This window comes from Vicugna pacos, chromosome 16 (genome assembly GCF_048564905.1).
Source record: "Vicugna pacos chromosome 16, VicPac4, whole genome shotgun sequence".
NCBI lineage: Eukaryota > Metazoa > Chordata > Mammalia > Artiodactyla > Camelidae > Vicugna > Vicugna pacos.
Genome location: NC_133002.1, coordinates 134,558 through 158,742, shown reverse-complemented (window position 1 = coordinate 158,742; position 24,185 = coordinate 134,558). Strand labels below are relative to the sequence as shown.

Genomic DNA, 24,185 nt, shown 5'->3' with positions numbered 1-24,185 from the left:
CTGGGCGATCAGAGAGAAATGGGAAAGCTGCATTGTAAATTTCGCAGCAAAACCACATGCTGTCGGTCCCACGGGGTCCCAGACAGTGATCTGTGCCTAACATGCCTGCTCTTCCCCTTCCTTATTGCCCGATGGGAGACTACCTTTAAGATACATGAGTGGGATGTTTTCCTTTGCAACTTCTGAGTTTATTTTTAACCTGAGTGATTCCAGGTGGGCAGGGGCTAAGCTGTCACAAGCATGACCACCCAGCTTCTTTGCTTTTAGGAGAAAATGTGGAACTCTATCCCTGTTGCTGTGTAACGGCTTATTTTTAGATTGGGCGGCCAGAGATATAAATTGCTATTTTAGTCTGCAGCCTGCTGGTGGGTAGACAAATCCTACTTACTGTGCCCTACACAAAGCACTTGCAACTGCATCTACGCTCAACTATCCTGGAGCCCGGCTCCTCACTCTTTGCAATTCCTAATAGGGTATGCTACTTACAGCCCTGTCGTTTTGTCTCAGGGTAATGACGTGGGAGGTCCTTGAATGCTTGGGACGCTTTTACAGCATTCTTCTCCAGAGGGTAATTATTTTCCTTTTTGCAAATAATTGCCGTATAGCAACACTCTCCTCCCTTAGGAAATTAGTCAAATTATTTAAAGGATTATCAGGGGAGAAAAGATTCATTTATCTATATGTGAGAATAGCTTGGAATAATTCTGAAGCCGTGAACTGAACATTTCTCTCAAATAGTTTTCAAGTCACCTGGTGAATTCCATTCCATAAGTATACACTTTGCACACTGGTTAGATGGCTACCCATTGGTGGTCCAGGTAAGATGTCTTCACTGTCCCAAACCCACTCCCCAGTGGACTTTCCACCTGGACTCTGTGTCTGGTTAGCAGGGTGTGCCGCTTGAGTTTTGTTTATTTGCTCTAAGGATAACAGGCCCTTAATTCAGGGAGAAATTGTTGGCTAATCTTTTGTTCATAAACTGGGCCTGTTTGGAATGGCTTGACCATGTGTTTCAGCCAGTTTTTGGCAGCCTGGCTCTGCCATTTGGTTTAGCCTGGTACCATTTTTTTTCATCATGTTAATGAATAAGGTATGACTAGTCAGAACTTGTTAGTGACAAATAAAATCTCCTCTCCCACTACCTCCACCCCCTTAAACTAGCTCAAGCAGAAGGCTACTTTGTTGTGCAAAGCCTGTTGCCATCTTGCAGGCTCCGGAATGCTGCCTGAATGCTGAGACCTGAATCCTGCATGGCACCAGGGCTCTTTTACTTCCCTTGTTTCTCTGCACCTGCTTATTTCAGGTAGCTGCCTCTTTTTTATATATATTCCTGAGTTTGCATCTCCCTCCTTCTAGGGAACACAGACTAAACCAGAATCCGTCATGAAACGTGGCACGGGTATGGGTCGGGGTTGGGGGTATCCTCACCCACAAACTGGAATGGAAGAACGCTCTTTATCTCTTTTGGTCCTGTGGTACTTATGTGTCTCACTGTTTTTCTCGTTGCTACAACCTAGCCAAAGGGAGGTATGAAATATGGGCATATGTCTATATATGTAACAGATTTTGATGGTTAGATATATACACACAAATTTTATAGCCAATGTATCAGGTGCTAGTCATATATTTAGATTTTGAAGAAAACTCAATTCAGGAAGATGCAGGTGAAAAATGTACCTCCTGTTTCAGGTGGCCCGGAGGCAGCCAGGTATCATTTATTTAAGCTGTCTGGTGCCGGGACAGGTAATGTAATATAGGGAAACTAGTTGGACAGGCCTGCTATTCAAGAGATGGAGGGTTTAAAGATCTACATGTATAAAGCTGCATACATTTTGAGAGAGGAAATAGAAACCTTGCAGATGCACTGAATTTGCATTAAATGGCAGTTACCAGTGGTATTTGTAAAGTTTAGAAAAATTACCTTGATTTTTTTTTCCTGTTAAGATTTAAGAATTGATTGTGCCATTTTTATTTTTTTATTTTTTATTTATTTTTTTACTGTGGGGGTACCAGTTGAAGTGGGTGGATTTGGTTTTTGTTTGCCCTTGGTTGGTGGAAGGTTTTTCTTTTGTATACACTGAAAGATACTTAATCCCATAAACTAGGGCATTCGCTGTCGGACCATTGCTGTTGGCTTGGTTTACACCCAGTTAGTGGCTTTGGTTTTGTTCCCGTAATCAGGTATTTCCAGGAGTCACCTCTTCAGTTAGAACAGACCAAACAACCACTGGCAAGCCTCCCCATTGTTCTTTACTCGCTCCGAGCTTATCCCACGTTGTGTCTCTGTCTCTACAGGTTCATGAACCACCCAGCCCCCGCCAATGGCCGCTACAAACCAACTTGTTACGAACATGCTGCTAACTGTTACACACATGCAGTGAGTACCAGTTTTCTGCCTTTCCTGTCCTTCCCCAGGGGCTGTGGTGGGAGGAGGCGCAGTCATCTGTGTTACCCTCAGCCCCATTAGTCGGGTTTACTCATCTCTGTGACCTCACCCACCATGGCATCAGTGCTGGGTCATGTCCGTGTGAGCGTGTCAGACACTTTGAGTGCTCTGACCTTCAGTCAGCTCTGTCCCTCCTGGACCTGCTTTCTCGGACAAGGGCTTCTTTAAAAGAATAATGTGGTAAGTACCATAGTTATTAGGAAAACCAAAGAAGACTACTTCACAAAGACTGTCACCCCTAGAATGAAACAGATTGCCTTTTCAAGACAGTCAGCTGTGGTCATCTGGCAAGAAGAGTTCACAGTTTGTTGGAAAAGGTGGCCTTTTTTTTTTCACTACGTGATTCCCTAAAACAGGTAGCCCCATCCTCCCCCTCCCCCCTGTGGCCCCTGCTTCTAAGAGCAGATGTTAGTCCACATCGTAGAAGAAAAGGCTGATTTAATCCCTAAATTCTTACTTAATTTTTTTTCTTCCTATAAAATCAAAACATGTTCATTATAAGAAGCTTAGAAAATACTGAAAAATATAAAAGAAAAACAAAACTACCTAGAAGTAAATTGTTAACATTTGGCTGCATTTCTTCTTTTTGTGTATGGTGTTTGTGGATGTGTATGTATTTTCATATTAATGTCATTATTGGCATTTTCTTGTGTCATCATAAATTTTCCTTTATGATTTCCCTTTGAAAGTTGCATTTAGTGAGACTTTTGAGGGAAAGATAATGGCTGGTATATCATCTGAAGACAGGAAATAGAGAAGAAGACAAATTTATTCCGTTAGTGAAGAGTGTTTAGAACAGGCGAATTGAATTATTTTAGACAATGTTAATACAACATGTAGGTGACATATACATGCTATTAGAATAAAATTTTCTTGAATTCAAGTTGTTCCTTTTCATTTCTATAATTCCCTTCTCCAAAGAATAGTTAGTGTTTCCTGTAAAGGAATCATGATGCCAAATAAACGTGAAATAAACTAGTTTTTGGTGGATTCCTTTATAATCTAATAGAACAATACCATTTCGTCATTACTTAGTGGAAATTCAACTTTATAAAGTATCAATTTTATGTATTGTAATAGTAGAATTCAGATACTACTTGGTAATACTAAAACGTTATTCTCCTTTATCACTGAATGTTCTTTTTCCTTAGATGCTCAAGATTTTTATTTAAATAATTAATATGCTGAAATCTTGCTCCTTTTTTTTTTTTTCAAGAAAAAATTTTCTACCTGGCATGCATACCCCTGGATTCCATAAAAGGGCTTCAGTAATGAAATTTGGAGTAACTTCACTAGTGGACAGTCTCCCTGGACCCGTGGCTTAGATTCTGGTGACAGGAAGGATTTGGTGGAATTCTCTAGACTTGAGCTGACCCCTGTCTTTGCCTTCATGACGTGCTTTGTGAAGTGAGCTTCATGAAACCAGAGAGTTAAAATATTTAGAGGCCAAACTTGGTTTTAGAGAATGCATAGCCTGATTTGATTGTTGGCTATACTTGCCTAGATATCCATCTTTTATATATTTTTTTTAATTGAAGTATAGTTGATTTACAATATTGTGTTAGTTTCAGGTGAGTCAAAGTGATTCGGCTTTATATATATGTATAATATATAGATTACTTTCCATTATAGGTTATTACAAGATACTGAATATAGTTCCCTGTGTTATACAGCAATAAATTCCTGTTTCTTATCTATTTTATATATAATTGATTAAGTTTTATATATACGTATAATATATAGATTATTTTCTATTATAGGTTATCACCAAGGTACTGAATATAGTTCCCTGTGTTATATAGTAATAAATTTCTGTTCCTTATCTATTTTATGTATAATAGGTTTCTTGCTCCTGATTTGTCTCTCCCCCTGCCCCCTTTCCTCTTTGGTAACCACAAGTTTGTTCTCTGTGTCTGTGGGTCTGTTTCTGTTTTGTATGTAGATTCATTTGTATTAATTTTTTAGATCCCACATATAAGGGGTATCGTAATATTCGTCTGACTTACATCACTTAATATGATCATCTCCAGGTCCATCCATGTTGCTGCAGATGGCGATATTTCATTCTCTCTAGGGCTGGGTAATATTCCATCGTGTGTGTGTGTGTGTGTGTGTGTGTGTGTGTGTGTACACACAATATATATACACGCAGACACACACCAATAGTCTGCTGATGGGCTTTTGGGTTGTTTACATCTTTTATTCTTGACTAAATGCCTGATGCATTTAACAGAGCTAAAAGTAAAGTTGCTTCTGAAGGCAATCGTCCACAGGCTCCTATGAAAATAAAGTGTGTATGTGGTGTTTTTTAAATCTAGGTCAGTATTAGGATAAAAGAAATGTAAAAGTTTGAGTAAGTTTACATGGCTTGTTCCTTCACTTACTGTTCCAGTATGCATTCATTATTTTCTCCATTTACCAACTGCAAAACACTGATAAAAGTTATGAAAATCGTGCCCTGAAAGTTTTCATAACACTGACCAATAAATGCAGTCAATGAAGTACTTAGTACTTAGTATAATATTGAGCATTTAAATATGACATTTTGGCCCTTGAGATACACAGCTCACGTTTAAGAATAATATTTGCTTCAGATAGACCTGAATAATTTCTTAGGTTATCTCTTCTGGATTGTCACAGGGAACACTTGCATAAACTGAAGTTAAGGAAAAACTGATAAAACAGCTACATTATTTTTTTAGAACAGAAAATGTCCTCTTATACTAAACTGTGTCCCTGATTTCTGGATTTCAGAGAGCAGTAAAATGTCTAAAATCAAAATAAAAAACTTCCATTTAATGTCATCATTTCATTACAGAGAAGATACTTGAACATACTCTTAAAAAGTAGAAAGGGCATAATCTCAAAATAAATTAATTAAATTCTGTTTTATGAAAAACTTACTTTGTTGCCCTTAGTTTTCTCATTTTGTTCTGGGCCAGTGAAAATGCCAGCCAGCATATGAAATTGAGTGTTGGTCTCATCTGGGGAATTTAATATTCTTTTGCAAGAGGGAAAAAGTAGGTTGGTAACAAAAAAGATACGTTTGCTAAAGTTTGCGTTCTTTGCTAGGTATGTTTATTCTAATAACTAATAAAGTAGTTCATTTCTCCTGATGATTTCTGTTATTATAAAATGTTTAGTAGTCAGACTGATGTGACTAGACATTGACATTTATGTCCATATGTAGTATAAAATGTGCAGAAAGTAAAATTCTGCGATTCTAGTCTCCTGAAATTATTTGAATAGGTAGGAGTTGATTCCTCCTGCTTACTTGAAAGGTGCTGTTAAAAATGAAATAACCCAAAGACCCTTTGACTCTGGAATAGCTCCCATATGGGTGGAAGGCACACATCTACAAATCAGGACGTGAGACTAGAATGAAAGGCTTATCCGAGTGTGGTGTGCACATTATAATTCTTACTGACTTGATCCATTTAGTTACCCTTTGCTGAAATACTGGGATTTCATTAGCTCATGGGGGAAACGGGAAAGAATATTTAAAGATCAGAACTTCCATGGGAACTTGGTGTATGCTTGGCATTTGACTACGTTAAGTGCCTTCCCTAAATCACTAACAAAATTAGGGTAAAGAACATTTGTTTTGCCACAGTTGAGTAATGTTGCATTCTTACTGCTTGATCGGGTACCCACTGGTGGGCACAGTTCCTGGGCCCTGAACAGTACAGTACCTGTTTTCTGGGGAGCAAACTGACGACTCCATCTGGCTCTTGTTATGATTATCCAGAAAAGGCAGATGTTTACTTTAAAACGATCTTCCTAAATTATCCCTGGCATTTTTAGCAAAGTCCTTAATTCACTGTTTTACTGAATATTTACCTTCCTTTCCCTTTCTCTCAGTTCCTCATTGTCCCGGCCATCGTGGGCAGTGCCCTCCTCCACTGGCTGTCTGACGACTGCTGGGAAAAGATAACAGCATGGATTTATGGGGTGGGCCTCTGCGCCCTCTTCATCGTTTCCACAGTATTTCACATCGTATCATGGAAAAAGAGCCACTTAAGGTACAGTGGATGGTATGCTCTTTCAACAGGTCATGGTAGTTGTCACGTTGGCCTCTTAGGCTGGCATGCTTTGGTCAGCGGAGGCAAAGTGGACATTTCCCTGCCTGGTAGACTATTATGCCGTCCCATCTTTCAGGACATTTCCTATGGATTGGACAGAGTTTGAGGACCCCCGTGTGAATCTAAGAGAGCAAGCCTTTGCTCAGAAACCAAATAAAACCACATTGCTTCCCCAGGACTTAACGTAAAATCCTGAGACCTGTTTTCCAATGTGTCAGCTCGCTAAGAAAGAGCCCGGCAGCTGCAGAGTGGTCACCAGCACCCTGAACCTGGACTCACCAGGTGGGCTTTGAGTCCCAGCCCTGCCACCTAGCCTTATGTAGGTCATTGACGTGGGGAACATTGCTTCTTCATCACTAAAATGAGAAAGGTAATGCCCAACCTGCAGGCTCTTGTGATAGGTAAATGAGATGACGCATGTGACATGACCTGGAAATCACAGGTTTTACTTTAGGACTCTGTGATATGCGGAGGTGTCACTACAGCGCGGGTTTACTGTCTTACAAAACTCAGCTTTCAGAATTAGGTCCTGTGTATCTGTTCAAACAGAATTCACGTATTTTGCTACTGTTCGCTGTTAAGCACTTTCTGAACAGTACTGTGTCTTGAGCCTCCCCATGAGAAGGACATGAAAGCATTCCTCCTCTGAGTGAAGGGTTAATTTGGGGCAATACCAAGAGAGCAGCACACCATTCAGTTGCTTTTAAAATAGATTCTGCACAACCCAAAAGGGCAAAAATTCTTCTCAAAATAAAGGAGAATTCAGAGCAGGCTTGAGAGTGATTTACTATATTAGACTATATCTCTTGGTTTTTAGAGAATGTTAAAAAAAACCCAAATATTCAAACAATCTAATATTAAAAAGGCATATTTTATTTAAGACCAGGATTTGGGATTCAAGAGATTATTTTACTGGTTTCCTCATATGTAGAATCATAGAATTTTGAGCTGGAAGGCTCCTCATGGATCATCTAATCCAAACCCCTTTATTTTCATCTGGGGAAACTGAGGCTCATGGAAGTAGCCTGAATTGCCCAAGTCAGTGATACGAACACAATCTGGTCATTCCAGGATCTCTGACACCTAGTCCTGAGATTTTTCTCACCACACCCTTCACAGTATTGCTTGTAGTTTGCAATCTGTTACCTTTGCCCATAAGGCGACAGTTCCCTAGGCTTAAAATAAAACCACAGCATTGCATCACAGCAGTGGTCTGGGACACGCTCAAAAGAGAGCCTCAGAAGTACCTTCCTGCCTCTTTAGGACGCACTGTCGCGGAGGCCAGAGCACTTCGTTATCTTCTTGGCACAGTCCAGTGCTTGTGGTTGCCTTGGCTGACTTGGCTCTGCTGTCTAGATTTCTGAGTTGATAGAGTTGTAGGTACCTGTTTCAGCATTCAGGGCCTCCCTGCCAGGGCCGGTGGACGGAGGTGTAATAAAAAAGACTCTCCTGAACCTTGGAATAGCACTGCTAGAATCATAAGCCACGTGTGGAGTTTTGCTCTGCATTCATTAAAAAAAAAAATCCAAGTATAGCCTTAATTTATGTAAAAGAGGACAGGGAATGAGGATTTATTGAGTATCTACTATGTGCTCGGTGCTGTGCTAAATAAACACATGGCTACAGCATCTCATTTAATGCTCACACATACTCTGTGATAGAAATGTTACTATCTCCGCTTTACTTGTAAGGAGAGTGAGCGTCAGAGAGGTGGATGGTAGATGTTGAATAAAATTGCAGGTCTGACTTCACCTGCTGCCACAGTGCATAAAAGTCTAGAAAGCAGAATCAGAAAGGCCCCAAGTCTGGCTTGGAATCACAGTCATCCAAGGAGTTGAAAAAAAGAGATTCTCTTCTTCCCTCCGCCGTCTGCCTCCTCCTCTAGCCCTTTTAAATTAGAAGCTTCTGGACTGAAGTTTGTGACTGTATTTTATGAGCTCCCCAGGCGATTCTGGTAGGCCATCAAGTTTGAGAAGCATTCATCCAGTGTTGGCTTTTTCAGACTTGTGACTTAAATTATTCTCACTTCTTTACTAACACGTGACCAACACTGTGACCACAACATCCTCAGTGAACTTTGGGCGACACTGTGTGTGCAGTGAGGCAGAATCTAATACTGGCTCCCAGACCATGGCCACTGCCCCTTGGACATTGAAAACGGATCCAAGGGGAAGCAGTGCAGTTGTAGTTTTAAATCACCTCTGTAAAGGGCGGATTCTGTCTCATCCGTTTTCTGAACAGACCCCTACAAGCCAGATCTCTGTTCACTTCCTGACTCTTCAGTTTGGAAGGAAGAACTTGCTTAGAAACCCAGGTGGCTACCCTCTTTGGCAGCAAACAACGCTTTTTTTTTTTTCTTTCCTGGTTTGTGTTATTGCTGTCCCTAATTAGTTTCTAAATTTGCTTTATTACAACTTACTGTCTGCACTAGGATATTTGGAATAAAAGCTTCTTCAAAAGACATTCTAAAAGGAAAGAGCCTGGACAATTTTTGCTCTGCACTGTGATAGGGGTTGTGAGTTGGTCCACCCTGAAGGAATTTCATTTTTCTGTTAGCATCCAAACGGAAAGGAACACATCAGAAAAGACAGGTTTTGTTTGTTACTTTTCTCCACTTCAAAGTTCCTGATTATTGTGGGGTTCTGTTCCTATATCTCATACATGTTGAGGGTCTGTGGTATGTATGTGCAATCTTAAAATAATACAAAGCTCTTACTTGTGGCTTCAGATCATTAAGAATAGCTATGTGTAGAGGGGGAGGATATAGCTCAGGTGGTGGAGCTCATGCTTAGGATGCATGAGGTCCTGGGTTCAATCCCCAGTACCTCCTCGAAGAGTAAAGAAATAAATAAGCCTAACTACCTCCCCAAACCAAAAAGAAAAACAAAGAATAGCTACACTGAAAAATCAAATAAATAAATAAACCTAATTACCTACCCCCTGCAAAAAAAAAAAAAAAATAGCTGCGTGTATACCTCAACTAAAAAAAATAAATAACTCTGAAATTTAAAAGAAAAAGCTATTTTTAAAAAAAACCTATGTTAAAACTCAGTTTTTATAGTGTACTTCTGGCATCCTCCACTATTACTTATAATTTTCCAAGTACTTACATAATCTTATTTCTCAGTCTGTGAATGAGCATTTAGTCTGTTACTAGTTTCTTTTTAGTTTTGTTTGTTGCTATTCTGAATAGTGTTGCTCTGGACATCAAAAATAAATAAAATCAAAATTTGAAAAAAAATACCATGTGACCTTGAAGGCCAAGGCAGACCGGCCATGAGACACTGAAACACAAGTGGAGGTTGCAGGGTAGTGGAGTGATAACCCCTACTGCCAGTCTGAAGAATTTCTGGAAACTGTCTAACTTGCGTTTCCCTCCAGGACAGTGGAGCACTGTTTCCACATGTGTGACAGAATGGTGATCTATCTCTTCATTGCCGCTTCCTATACTCCATGGTAAGATACAGCCTTTCTGTTTTTGAAGATAGTATTTTGATGAGAGAATTCTCAGCCCTCCCTTCTTCCTGTCCCTGCCCCCAGGCTCCCCCCTCCCCACCCACAACACACATGCCTACATGCACTTTTTTTTCCACTTTGATTTACCTGGTTCAGACTGCAGGTTTTTAGGGGAGAGTGTTGCTGCTCTTCAGAATACCTATCTGGCACTGGATTGTTCGAGAGAGGTGCTACAGACTCGTGTGCAGGTGGCATGCTCTTCTGAAATGTGTTACCTTTGCCTTCCAAATTCTCTCTGTATGTGTCCGCTGCTTTTCACAGTAGCTGGACATCTCATTGTTTACGTGGAAACGCTGTAAATGTGTGTTAAAAAGCAAGCTCACTTCTGAAACTTGTAGTTTGCTTCCAGTTCACAGCACAGTAGCTGGAGTGCGTTTCTCATTTGTTTGGCTATATGAGAAAGAGATCTAGCCAAACTTCTTAGTTATTTAAAACGCCTAGTATTCAGTTCCGTTTCCTTGACCTTCCTGCCCTTTTGGTATAGATCAGATAGAACCTTTTGCTGCTCTGAAGCCCACAATTAAAGAAACATTAGTTTTCCTCCATCAAGACATGGTCCAGTTTCAGACACTCAGAAATCTGCAGCATGCCATCAGCTGCTGTCGTCATGAGAAACCGCAGGCCTCTACATCCTGACTAATGCAGCACCCATCATTCCAAAGAAACCTAATTATCTGTTTGGAGTAAGAAGTAAGTGCCACCTCTCTCCAATGCCTGTTACTAAATTATAGGTCTGCATCATGTTGGAACGAGAACACATAAAGGCTCTTGTGAAGTATACCACAATTTAAAATAAGTAAATAAAGATTTAAAATGTAAGCTGAAGAATCAAATGTTGCAGTAGGCAAGTTGCTCACATGTAGTCGTCCATGTGCACATAGTACATTTTCCATTTGGAAATACTAATTTTGTAGTAATAGCCAATCAGAACTTTTTTTTTCATGTCTGTCCTTAATCTGAATTTACCATAAATGAATTTGCAGCATTTTAAAATCAGGCTTCACAGGAGTCCACAGTTAAAGTCTAACAGAACATCTTTCGTAACACGTTGGGCTAATTCTTCTCAGGTTCTGTCTTGGCGGAGAAATTGATGAGGGTGGCACTGGGTCTGTGTGCTATGTACCCACTGTGTGTGTGATCCGGTTCAAGATTTTGTTGAATTCTCAGGGAGCTTTGTAAACAGCCTGCTCCCAGATACGATGTCAGAAGGAAGAAGGCGAGTAGCCTTTCCAGCCGTCTGCCTAATAAAGTCAGGCACCACGGGTAAGCCGGGACTCACTTCTGCGTGTCTCCTTTTAGCTGGTTCTATTTTTAAACCACACTGGAACTAATTCTGAGTTTTAGAGGTTGAACGACAATTTTATCTTTGAGTTATTAATTTTACCCTGGTTGCCCAGATACCTCCATGCCATGCTGAATGCTTTTTCTTTCTGGCCTTATCCTTGGACCTTCTCTCCCAGTTTTCAGAATTAGAGGAAAACACAGGTTGTATGAATTCCCTTCATTGGTCACTTATCACTTCTGTTCTTTGTTGTCATGTTTACATTTTTAGGTTAAATCTCCGTGAACTTGGACCCCTGGCATCTCATATGCGTTGGTTTATCTGGCTCATGGCAGCTGGAGGAACCATTTATGTATTTCTCTACCATGAAAAGTAAGAGAAAATAATTTTACATTTGATAGGTTTAAAATTCCTAAATTTTATCTGCAACACAATTTGTATTTGCATTTCAAAATAGTAGAAATACATAAACACAAGATATATCGTTTTAACAATTCTTCAGAACCATTCGGTATTCATTATTGGTGGACAGATTGCTGCAGAAAGAAATGAGTGCCACCTCTGTGGCGTGATGACAAGGTGGACTTGTCCCTCATCTGAAATGACAATTATAGAGTCTCTCAGACCTCATTTCACATCCTCAGCCAGACTAGCTTTGTCAGCAAACTAGCCTTCTCCTGTATGATTTTACAGTTACGACATGAGAAAAAGAACTGCTTTCCAATGTTTCTATGAAGGATAAAGATAATAGATATTAAGCACCCAACACAACACTTACTCAGTTGTGTTGTACCTACTTAGGGACCCAGAAGATGTTCAACATTAGGGTTCCCTGAGAAAGGGGACGTTTGGGTGGGCATCTAAACTCTTAGTCTCCTAGCCATGGGACACACTTTTTTTAACCCATTTTTCGTAGCTCATAGTCATAAGTGTTAAGCAATCGAAAAAAGAAGCTTACTGAAATTTAGCATCTTAGTTCTAGAGGAGCCCTTCAAGGTTATCTATTTCCGCTTCATGTTTTAAAAAATGAGAGCATTTAGGACGTGCATCCAATTAGTGACTCATCTGGAATGAGGACCCACGTGTCCCAGTTCCTACTCCGTGGCTCTGTTCATTATCTCACGTGCCTGCACTTGAGCAGCCGAAAGCCATGAAATCATTGTCATTGGATTCAGTTTATTAAATTCTTGATCTATTGTTTTTGGCAGAATGGCCATCAGAATTGAACATAATTTGTGTTTATCACAAAGCATTAAATTGTTTTCTCTTTTCTGAGGAAAATGATCGTTTTAGCCAACTTCTCTCCAACTTTGAAATTCACTTTAAATGCATTTTGACCATAATTAGCAATTCTGAGTGGTGTTATGTGTTGTGTATGTGTGTATATATATATCTCTCCAAGAGAACAGTTTGCTTCTCAGGCTCAAACCCCTAATTTATACGCTTGGATAAAATAGGAAATAAAATAAGACAACTGTCTTTTCTCCTATTCCGGGCCTTCGGATGTAAACGAAACCCACATTCTTCCCCAGTTCCCTTACATAGTTAACTTCATGGTGGACTTAGTATAAAATGCTATGAACGAGATGCGAGGCGCCCTTGGCACCCGCTTTGGCAGGTGTTAGGGAGGACCTAAATGGTGCCACGTACTGTCCTAGGCCCTGCGGACCCAAACACAAATAGCACGTGGTCCCCGCCTTTGGGCGGTTTCCAGTTTGATTAGGCAGAGATATAAGTTGAATTTCAGGATGGTGCATTTCTTAGCATGTACACATTCTGCAGCCTAATGTGACGAACCTTAGAAATTGAATTTTATGCAGACGCAGAATAAAGAGACAGTCCAAAACACATGTCCTTCGTTCCTTAGGGCTCCCGCCCCTTTGCCACTGAGAAAGTAGGCTGCACGCCGCTTCCCTGTGCAGCTTCATAGTCTCAGTGTCGCAGAGCGAGGACTGGGGTGGGGTGAGGGCAGACACCCTGGGGTTGGAAACGGTGAAGTGCATAGGGGACTGGGTTCAGTGATAACTATTTTTGGCAGAAAACATTTTCCAGGTAGCACATGGAATTTGATGCCTTAATCCCGAAAGAAATGCTAGTTCATTGTTACTCAGTGACAGTATTTCAGTTAGGAAGCCTAATGGTCTCCTACTGGAAAAATACATTTTCTTTGAATAGTTGAGAGTTTACATTTGTCTTTCCAAAAGAAAAAAGGGAACAACTGGTAAGGAAATGGTCTGTAGGGAATAGAGAAGTTAAATTAATGGTATTTCTGTTCTGCAGGTACAAGGTGGTTGAGCTCTTTTTCTATCTTACGATGGGGTTTTCTCCAGCCTTGGTGGTGACATCAATGGTAAGAAATGGCTTCATAATTTTAGTTACTTCACCTTATTTCCTTTTAAATCTCTGTGACTGTTAATATTTTGTCTGTAGAGATGAGATGTAGCTTTTCTTTCTGAAGTTATGACATGTCCATTAAAGAGAGACTCAAAAGAAAAAAATACATGAATTACAACATGCCACAACTTGTATTGGCTACTCTCTCCATTGTGGAAAAGCTGCACATTTAACTGTGTCCTTCCATGTGGCTTCTGCTGTATTTCTTCTTCTGGATAATCTTTCTGTTCACCCACCCCCACCCTTTTCCCAAAGAGGTGTGAAATGATGTGAAGATGGGCATTTCTACTTGAATTACTTATATCTTAACCCTAAATCCCTGGACAAGGGTGAATTTGTGGTTTCTTAAAAAGAAAATATAAATTAGTGACTTCTAGAACTTAAGAATTAAAAGGGCCTCGTAAGTTCATTTGGTTCAATGCTTTATTGGATATTTCTCAGATCCCTTCACTCTTACTTTCCCTTTAACTTGTGTTTTTTTGGGGGGGTAGTTAGGTTTATTTATGTATTTATTATTTAATGGAAGTACTGGGCATTAAGCCCAGGACCTCGTGCATGCTAAGCACACGTTCTACCACTGAGCTATACCGTCCCCCTTCCCTTGCTTTTAAGTCATCTTATTTCTCTTTCTCAGGACAGTGCCTTTTTTTTTTTTTTTTAACTTTGCTTGAAAATTTCTTTTGTGGACTTCGGGTGAAAGCATGGCATTTCCTGTAGTAGCAGTTGGATGTATGTGTTTTGTTCTCCCATTCAGACGGACTACTGTTGAGAAATCAGTGCTGTCAATTTGAAACAGTAACATAACATAACAGCTTCACGAGCCCGTCCACTGGTCACTTGTGCCTTTAGTTTATGTGTTCCCATGTCCTAGGCTGCATTCTTGGGCAATAGCCAGTATGTTCATTAAGGGACTCACAGTGTATTCAGTTTGAACTCTCTTCTCAGCCTGCAACAGTCTAAATTGTTCCTGTAATTCAATCCTGTGCCCACAGGCCTGTTATGAGGATGTGATTTTGCTGTGCGTAGTTCTTGCCCTGGTCACAGAAAACACCTGTGCCAGGTTTAGGATTTATAGGTTTGCTTATGTTTTTTTCAGAGGGTATTGTCGGATGAGCATGTAACAAGGTATGTTCATTGAGGTTTATGATGGCTTCAATAATTACCTATCACCAAAAATACATTTATACGTATATAGTGTAGTTGGTAAAGGCAACAAGGCATGGTGAGGGCAGGGAGGTGAGTGACGGAATGAAAAAGTCTGCCTTGAAGGCCATATCGTTAGAGGGTAACAGAGGACACCCAAAGCTATGTCAGCAAGGTCTTTGTGGCCAGGTTACTAATTGTTAGAGTGGAACTTCAAGTACATTCCCTCTGGGTATGATAAAAGCAAGTTTATCCAGTATTTGTCCCAGCCTAAATCTTTCATTGACGTTTTCACAAGCGGTACAATAGCAGGTGACTAATGTCAATGATCCTCAAACAGGAGAAGCCCCACACTTGCCCGGATAGAACTTAGACTCAAGCAGGAAAATACGGTTCATGTAAAATAAGAAACTACTGCGAAATTTTATAATGTCTTTGATTGGGGAAAGTGCAGCCCCCTGTGGGAGCTCATGACACAAGAACCAGAGGAAACACTATTTAAGCTGCTTCGGAAAGGCAGGTAGGAGCCAAGAGATGGAAAGGGTGATGCACGTGGTACAGGTAGAGAATCCAGCACGAATGAAGCCCCAGCGACGGGGAATGCACGAGCGTCTCTGAAGCACTGATAAGAGTACCTGTGTGAATCAGCACATGTGCGTGAGGCAGTGTAATTTTGCAGGTAGAGCAAGTCTTTTGATAAAGCCAGTGAGCTAGGCAGAGAGAGATCAGAAACAACCTCATAAGCATCTGGAGGAGGAGGTGGAGGAGGAGGTGGAGGAGGAGGTGGAGGAGGAGGAGGAGGTGGAGGAGGAGGAGGTGGAGGAGGAGGTGGAGGAGGAGGAGGAGGTGGAGGAGGAGGAGGTGGAGGAGGAGGAGGTGGTGGAGGAGGAGGAGGTGGAGGAGGAGGAGGTGGAGGAGGAGGTGGAGGAGGAGGAGGTGGAGGAGGAGGAGGAAGTGGAGGAGGAGGAGGAAGCGGAGGTGGCAAGGGAGGAGGAAATGTGGAGGAGGAGGAGGTGGAAGAGGAGGTGGAAGAGGAGGTGGAGGAGGAGGAGGTGGAGGAGGAGGAGGTGGAGGAGGAGGTGGAGGAGGAGGTGGAGGAGGAGGAGGTGGAGGAGGAGGAGGAGGTGGAGGAGGAGGAGGAGTTGGAGGAGGAGGAGTTGGAGGAGGAGTTGGAGGAGGAGGACGAGGAGGAGGAGGAGAAAGAGGTGGAGAAGGAGGAGGTGGAGGAGGAGGAGGAGGTGGAGGAGGAGGAGAAGGTGGAGGAGGAGGAGGTGGAGGAGGAGGAGGAGTTGGAGGAGGAGGAGTTGGAGGAGGAGGTGGAGGAGGAGGTGGAGGAGGTGGAGATGGAGGAGGAGGTGGAGGAGGAGGAGTAGGAGGAGGTGGAGGAGGAGGAGGAGGTGGAGAAGGAGGAGGAAGCAGAGGTGGCAAGGGAGGAGGAAATGTAGAGGAGGGGGTGGAGGAGGAGGAGGTGGAGGTGGAGGAGGAGGAGGTGGAGGAGGAGGTGGAGGAGGAGGAGGAGATGGAGGAGGAGGAGATGGAGGAAGTGGAGGAGGAGGTGGAGGAGGAGGAGGTGGAGGAGGAGGAAGTGGAGGAGGAGGAAGTGGAGGAGGAGGCGGAGGTGGCAAGGGAGGAGGAAATGTAGAGGAGGAGTTGGAGGAGGAGGAGGGAGTGGAGGAGGAGTGGGTGGAGGAGGAGGAGGTGGAGGAGGAGGAGGTGGAGGAGGAGGAGGAGGTGGAGGAGGAGGAGGAGGTGGAGGAGGAGGAGGTGGAGGAGGAGGAGGAAGCGGAGGTGGCAAGGGAGGAGGAAATGTAGAGGAGGAGGTGGAGGAGGAAATGTAGAGGAGGAGGTGGAGGAGGAAATGTAGAGGAGGAGGTGGAGGAGGAAATGTAGAGGAGGAGGTGGAGGAGGAAATGTAGAGGAGGAGGTGGAGGAGGAGGAGGTGGAGAAGTAGGAGGAGATGGAGGAGGAGCCCGAGATGGAGGAAGTGAAGGAGGAGGTGAAGGAGGAGGTGGAGGAGGAGGAGGAGGAGGTGGAGGAGGACGAGGTGGAGGAGGAGGAGGAAGTGGAGGAGGAGGCGAAGGTGGCAAGGGAGGAGGAAATGTAGAGGAGGAGTTGGAGGAGGAGGAGGTAGAAGAGGAGGTGGAGGAGGTGGAGGATGTGGAGGAGGAGGATGTGGAGGAGGAGGAAGAGGTGGAGGAGGAGGAGGTGGAGGAGGAGGTGGAGGAGGAGGAGGTGGAGGAGGTGGAGGTGGAGGAGGACGACGTGGAGGAGGAGGAGGAGGAAGCGGAGGTGGCAAGGGAGGAGGAAATGTAGAGGAGGAGGTGGAGGAGGAGGAGGAGGTGGAGAAGGAGATGGAGGAGGAGGTGGAGGAGGAGGAGGAGGTGAAGGAGGAGGTGGAGGAGGAGGTGGAGGAGGAGGAGGAGGTGGAGGAGGAGGAGGTGGAGGAGGAGATGGAGGAGGAGCAGGAGGTGGAGGAAGAGGAGGAGGAGGAGGAGGTCGAGGAGGAGAAGGTGGAGGAGGAGTAGTAGGTGGAGGAGGAGGAGCAGGAGTTGGAAGAGGACTTGTTACCACTCATTTGACAATGCTTCCCATGTCATTTAACATATCAAATAATCCTATTTAATTTAGTCTCTCTGTGAGATGCCTCCGGGTTCCTTGGAAGAATCTTAAAGTTAGCTAGAGGTCAAAAGAACTTCAATTAGTATTTGCTATTTGGGAAGTTGTCAAAAATATCAAAAATTTTCCAAATACCTGGTCAAATAGGATCATAGGTCACTGTGAAATAACCATTCACTTAACCAAAGTGACAATAAAAGATCTCATAGGCAAATATAGAAAGTTACAATCAGATCTCTCAAAAGGCAGAGAAAGTCATAAGCTATTATCAAAAGCAGCTCAACACCGTAAGAAAACTTTGCTTTCCCAGCAGAGACAGAAAACCAAATTCTAGTCTTGCTTAAGACTATTTTCAATAACAAGATTCATTTACTTCATTATGTTTAATCTAATCTAAGCCAAGCCTGACCATGTACGGAACTCTTTTCTCAGTGATCCTTCTCCACAAACCTTCTAACTTTTTGTATCCATATTATTTTGTCCCTTATTTTCTTTCCCATTTGGAAACAATCAGCTCTTGGTCAAAACTACCTTTTTTCCCTTTTAGCAAAATACTTTTCCATTCCTCATACCTTCTTTTACTGAAAATATGTTTCCTAGTTTCCTTGCATACTGAAACATTTTCCTTATTATTTTAGTAGCTTTAATTACATATATTACAATTTTAACCCTTAAAACCCCTAATCTCTAGCAAAAACCAAGAAGCAAGTAATTGTGAACTGTTTGGCATACCAGTACTTCCTGGCTGGCAAACTTATGAACATACTCTATTAACTGTAGAAACACACATTTTCTCATAGCAGCATTTCTTCCCTTAATGTGTTACAACATGTGCATTTAATAAAGCCAGACATCTTTACATTCCCATTTCCCTCCTGTAAGATGACAAAAGTGGGTAAACTTAGACCTGCTTAGCAATTAATGTTCCAGTATTTTATTTTATTTGAAATGACCTGGATAGCCAGTGAATTCATTTAACTTAATATAGTTTCAAGTTGCCAAAATCTGGAAAGACTATTTTTAATTATTCATATAATGAAATTACTCCTAACAAGTTTACCTTAAAAAAAAAAAAAACCTCATCTCATTTATATTTAATTTACCTAAAAGTTTCATCATATCAAGTTATTTTCCTTGCTGACAACTTTGCAACAGATATAATTTTATTTGACTTCTAGTAAACCTAGGTACAATAAAAGTATTATACTTAATATTGATGACTCTAAAGACGTGTTTATATTAATTAAACCAACAAGATTTTTTTAACATTTTTTATTGATTTATAATCATTTTACAATGTTGTGTCAAATTCCAGTGTAGAGCACAACTTTTCAGTTATACATGAACATATATATATTCATTATCACATTTTTTTCTCTGTGAGCTACCATAAGATCTTGTGTATATTTCCCTGTGCTTTACAGTATAATCTTGTTTATCTATTCTACAATTTTAAAATCCCATCTATCTCTTCCCACCCTCCACCCCCTAAACCAATAAGCTTAAGCTAGTTTCAAAACTAGATATTGATTTAATATTAAATATTTTCTAGATCACATAAACCCTAAATTCATTCTAGGCAGTTTCTTTTATATTTCTGGGAATTTATATAAGCACTCAATTTCCCTTAAGACTGTTAAATAGAGCTCATTCCCAAATTAATTTTGATAATACTATCTGGATGTAAAGACATTTCATATCTATAATGAACATAGACATACTTACATCCACATATACACAGAGATCTCATAGTTCTGCTTGAGTTTAAAAAGGCCTTTTTTTTTTCAGTCTCAGAAATTAAGAATGGTCTAGAGGAAGGTTCCTGAGAGCCTGGGTAGAATATTTACATCTCAAAAGCACAGGGAGAGATATGCAAGTTCCTCCGCAAAGCAAAACGAGTTTTGGAACAGTTAAGGAATCTCAGAAAAGAAATGGAGCTATTAAAAAATTGAGCCAAGTGGAAATTCTAAATCTGAAAACTGTATGTTAAGGAAAAAGTTTATTGGAGGGGTTTAACAACAGATGAGATACTGCAGAAGAAATGAACTTGAAAATGGATAGGCAAGCCCCAGCCTGGGAGAAAACATTTGCACTCTCTGTGTGTCTGACAAAGGTCATGTATCTCAAATATATAAAGGACTCTAAATCAATAATAAAACACTGATTCTGTAAAAATGGGTAAAACACTTGAACAGACACTTTACAAACAGAAAGGTACACAAGTACCCAGCAGCCCTTGAAGAAGCGCTCAGTGTCACCCGTCACCAGGGAAATCAAGGAAATTAAAATTAAAACCTCAGCACGCCAGCAGTATACACCCTGTAGAATGGCTAAAATTAAATCTAAAAGACTGATGCCACCAAATACCAGCAAGGAAGTGAAATAACTGGAATCCTAACACATTGCTGGGGAGAGTGCAAAACGGTAAAGCCGCTTTGGGAATTCATTTAGCAGTTTATTATAAAATTATGCATACATTTATGACTCGACAGGTATTACCCAACAGAAATGAAGACATATAGCTACGAAAGGACTTACAAAATAATATAAGTATGAATTTTTAATTCATGATAGCCCCCAAATGGAAAGAATTGATAAATTATGTTAAATCAATGGAATGCTAAGTAATAGAAAGGAATGACCGTATACATTAGCACATGCGTGAATTTCAAAATCATTATATTGAGCAAAAAAGAAGACAGACACAAAAATGTACATACAGCATAATTCCATTTATGTGAGGTTCTGGAACATAAAGGCTTAGTCTGTGGCAACAGCAGTACAAACTGTTTGCCTTGGTGGAAGGGATTGTCCAGAATTGGGAAGGGGAACCAAAGAGCTTTCTAGGGTGTTAAGATACTAGTGTATCTTGGTGGGGGTATAGGTTACGTAGGTGTGTGCATTTATTAAAACTCCCTGTTCACTTAAGACCTATGCATTACACTATGTAAATTAACAATTTTTAAAATGACCACCTCCCCCCCCACCCTCTGCCAAAAAAAGAAAACAGTGAATGTAATTTCAGGAAACTGACCACCTTGGTTCTCAGTTCAAATCCTGATTCTGACACTTAAAAGCTATGTGACCTTAGTCAAACTATTTAATCTGTCTGTGTTCTAGCTTTCTCATCTGTAAAGTTGGGATAAAAATAGCACCTAAGTTAGGGTTGTGAAGATTAAATGAGTGCTTCAAACAGTTCCTGGTACATGGAAACACAGTAATGACCATAATTAAGAAGACATACCTGTTCCGTTTGTTTTAGGATTAACTATGTCCTGGTTCTTTGAAAGTGGGTAAGGCAGGTGTTGTATCTTGAACTATTAGCAGAACGTGTGTCAAAACCAACCTGAAGGCTTGGTTTGGTCTGTTGTTTATTGTTTCAGCAGAGGAAAAGAGTGATGTCTTTGTCCAGGTTACTTCGTGTCTCTGGCCTTAGTGTCTTCGTCTCTGAAATAAGCGGGTTGTGTGGGATGAGTGACTCATCACTGGGAGTCAGATGCCCCTGTCCAATTCCCGTGAAAACCTTAACCCTCTCAGAAAAATGCCCCTAATACACGTACACAGTGAATATTGTGTAATTAATGGATATTAATTGCTTTAAAACCTTTAGGAAATAGTGTGTGGGGGGTTATGTTTTGCTGTGTTTTCCTTTTTAAAGAAAATGAAATCTGGGGTGGTGAGATGTCCGGTATTTGAATTGGCCCCTTCCTCATCTTTTGATCCCACAAAATCCATGGTCCTTATGAGAGCTTAGACAGTAGGGCTGATCCTCACCTTGGCCCTGGACCTCACAGCTGACTCTCAGCTCTTGTCCTCCATGGCTGCCATGGCTTTGGCCTGGAGCCTCCCCGCATTCCCTGTGAGGCTTGGCCTCAGGGACCCGCCCTGAGGCTCACAACGTCGCAGCTGTCAGTGCCCTGGCCTCTGGGACTTCCACACGCGTGTCCCCTCTCAAGGCTCTGCCGCGACCCAGCTTAGGCTTCCACTCGCCCTGCGGAGCCTGAGACCTTTCTCTTCCTGGTTCCCAGGAACCCTGGCTTGTTTCCTCATCCGCTTCCTGAGCCCTGCCCCTGTTCTCCCCTCTCATTCACACAGCCTCGTGAACCTTGTAGGTCTTTGGAAACCAAGGGCCGCCTATGCGTTCTCCTTTTTGTGCTGAAGCACACATGACGGTTAATTTCCTGCTAAGCTAAGAAACTCCCAGGCCCGAAGACAAAAAGGCCTGGCAGCATCTAGAAAGCTGGAAGTCCATTGTTCACCTCGCACCCCAGGTCGCACCTCGCAGTGACTTCCTGGTCAGCCCCGAGGAAGCTGTAAGCTCGCAGAAGAGGGAGGAGTCTCGGAAAAGGGATTAGTGTAGCCCAGTGTCGGAGGAGGACGGAGGGTGTGGGTTGTAGGTGGAGTGGCGTGGGTGCGCCTGAGTCGGGAAGAGAGCTCTTCAAGGGGGAAGATGAGAGCTGGGATTGTACTTTATTAAAATGGACCGTCCTGTCTGGTTCACCTGCGGTCTACGGCAGGTGGCGCTGCTTTTCACCGTGGAACCTGTGACCTGACTGCTTGGTCCAGTCAAGACTGCCGACCCAGATAGGAATCCAGGTCGATGTATGAGACAGACTTCTCAGTGTTGCTCCTGTTTACAGAGCAGGATTCTGTCTCTGCAAAGCTGCTTCATTGTCTGGAAACTCAGGAGGCTTAGGGGGAGTTGCAATGAACTCTTTGGCTTTTAACCTCAGCGTGACGTCATTTTTCCTTCTGTCGACAGAATAACACCGATGGACTCCACGAACTTGCCGGTGGGGGCTTAATTTATTGCCTGGGAGTTGTGTTCTTCAAGAGTGACGGCGTCATTCCGTTTGCCCATGCCATCTGGCACCTGTTCGTGGCCACGGCAGCCGCCGTGCACTACTATGCCATCTGGAAATACCTTTACCGAAGTCCAACAGACTATGCGACACTTATGACCAAACTGTACTAGGTCTCCAAACCAGTATTATTTCAATTATGGCACTTAGGAGTCGGGTAAGAGCTGAAAATTGCACAAAGGAGGAAAAACAAAAAAAAGAAGACTGCACTGACTTTCTTTGTATCTTTTGAATATAATTACTGTGAAAGTGTAAAAGCTGTGTTCTGGAATTTTCCCCCCTCACAGCTAATAAGGCAGTGAATTAATTATTCATTCCATTCCACTATCATGAAGGACTCTGGATAGACTTGGCCAGCTTGATGTTTACAAACCAGAATTTTGTATTTTAATTTTACAGATTTTACTACATGATTTTTTCTAAATTACTAGGTCAAGTTGTCAAAGTCAGTGCAATAACAAAACTTCCTTTTTAGGAGACAGTGGATTCTATCACTTTCCCATTAGCTGTGTGAAGAATCATGGACAGAACTTTCACTACTTTTTTTACCATGTTTCATCTTGGCATGATGTGGTTATTTTTTAAATAGAAACTTCAGTTTTTTGTAAATTTTTTAAAAAATACTTCATTGAAGTGCATCTCTGTGGTTCCTCATCCTTGTGAATTTTTGCAGCAAGGTGTCAACATTCCACAAGTGAACAGACAGACCTCTTCTGATCGTTTTATTAAACATGGAGAAATTGCCGATTTTGAAAAACTGCGAGTTTTCCAAACTTTTCTGCCAACCTCTGACTCTGAATTCCATGCTGCTTTGGGCCACATACTTGACCTACTTTGGTTTACCCGTGATGGAAAAGTATTTTGATATCATTAACTTTTTCAAAAGACTCAACTTTTTCTCTGTGTCTTTGCCATGTTTTCTTCAGGGTCTTTTTCCGCAGTGGATGAGAATTCAGTCTCTCCTGGGAGCATGTTGTTGGGCTGACCGTCCGCTGGACTCCAGTGAATAGTTGGAATGCCTGTTTGGTGCCCAGTGGTTATGTCATTGTCACTTAGCTTTATATTATCAGTTTGATATTCATTTTAAATTGTGGAACTAGATGCATTTTTCACATTTCTACCTTTCCTTTGCATCTCCTGATATACTTTTTTCCTTTTTTTATAGAAAAATATTTAAAGCGTTGTCTGCCAGATAGAAACTCATGTGTCTATGGTCCATGGGTTATATCCAGGCTCAGTGGAGTGGTATTTAATATATTGTTTTGGTTTTCCCTCAGTGTCTTATATTAAGATTAACGTATTAGTTGCTTTGTTGATTAATCTCTTGTTGGTGTTTTAGTAAGTGGGATAACTTTGCCTTTTACTTTTAGATCAGGTGCTGATACTGCCTGTGTTCTAGTAATGGGTTTGATCATTGGAATTGTTGGATTGACAATACATTGAATTCAAATTCATTGAAATTGTGTGCTGTTGTGGCTTTAAATGAGGGTTTATTTTGTGGGTGTATGTTTAGAACTCTTTGAATTTGGTATATTATACGGGAACAGAAGAACTGCTTTTTGCTGGTGACTTCTTAAATATGCAAGGTATACCCAGTGATGACACTGACCAGACCACCCCTGGCTGCATGATCCTGAACATCTGAATGCCTATTATTTTATTGAGTATATTTTATTTTTAATATATTAACTTTTGTGGATTCATTTAAAGTCTGCTCAGAAGTAACACTGTCAGAACCACTAAAATGTATGTAAAAAATTGTGCTGTAGACTAAAATAAAATTGCTACTTGGATTTGTTCCACTGCCTCTAAATTAGATGACTATGAAAATGATAATATATTTT

General features: G+C 41.6%; 1 protein-coding gene and 1 non-coding gene across 8 annotated transcripts in view; both read left to right on the top strand.

Moving 5' to 3' along the window:
• LOC140686380 (monocyte to macrophage differentiation factor-like) overlaps nt 1-24,185 on the top strand; it is a 41,475-nt gene that overhangs the window by 5,146 nt on the left and 12,144 nt on the right. For 5 of the 7 annotated variants that reach the window (XM_072940127.1, XM_072940130.1, XM_072940129.1 and 2 more), the window contains exons 2-6: nt 2,296-2,377; nt 6,308-6,468; nt 9,910-9,984; nt 11,597-11,698; nt 13,607-13,676. In XM_072940127.1, the coding sequence (XP_072796228.1) occupies nt 2,296-2,377; nt 6,308-6,468; nt 9,910-9,984; nt 11,597-11,698; nt 13,607-13,676 (490 nt within the window). Of the gene's footprint in view, nt 1-2,295; nt 2,378-6,307; nt 6,469-9,909; nt 9,985-11,596; nt 11,699-13,606; nt 13,677-22,241; nt 24,140-24,185 lie in introns of those variants that run through there. The other 2 variants (XM_072940126.1, XM_072940131.1) reach the window with 2 other exon arrangements.
• Nucleotides 9,285-9,358, top strand: TRNAP-AGG (transfer RNA proline (anticodon AGG)). The gene has a single exon. It is a non-coding gene; the product is annotated as a tRNA-Pro (tRNA).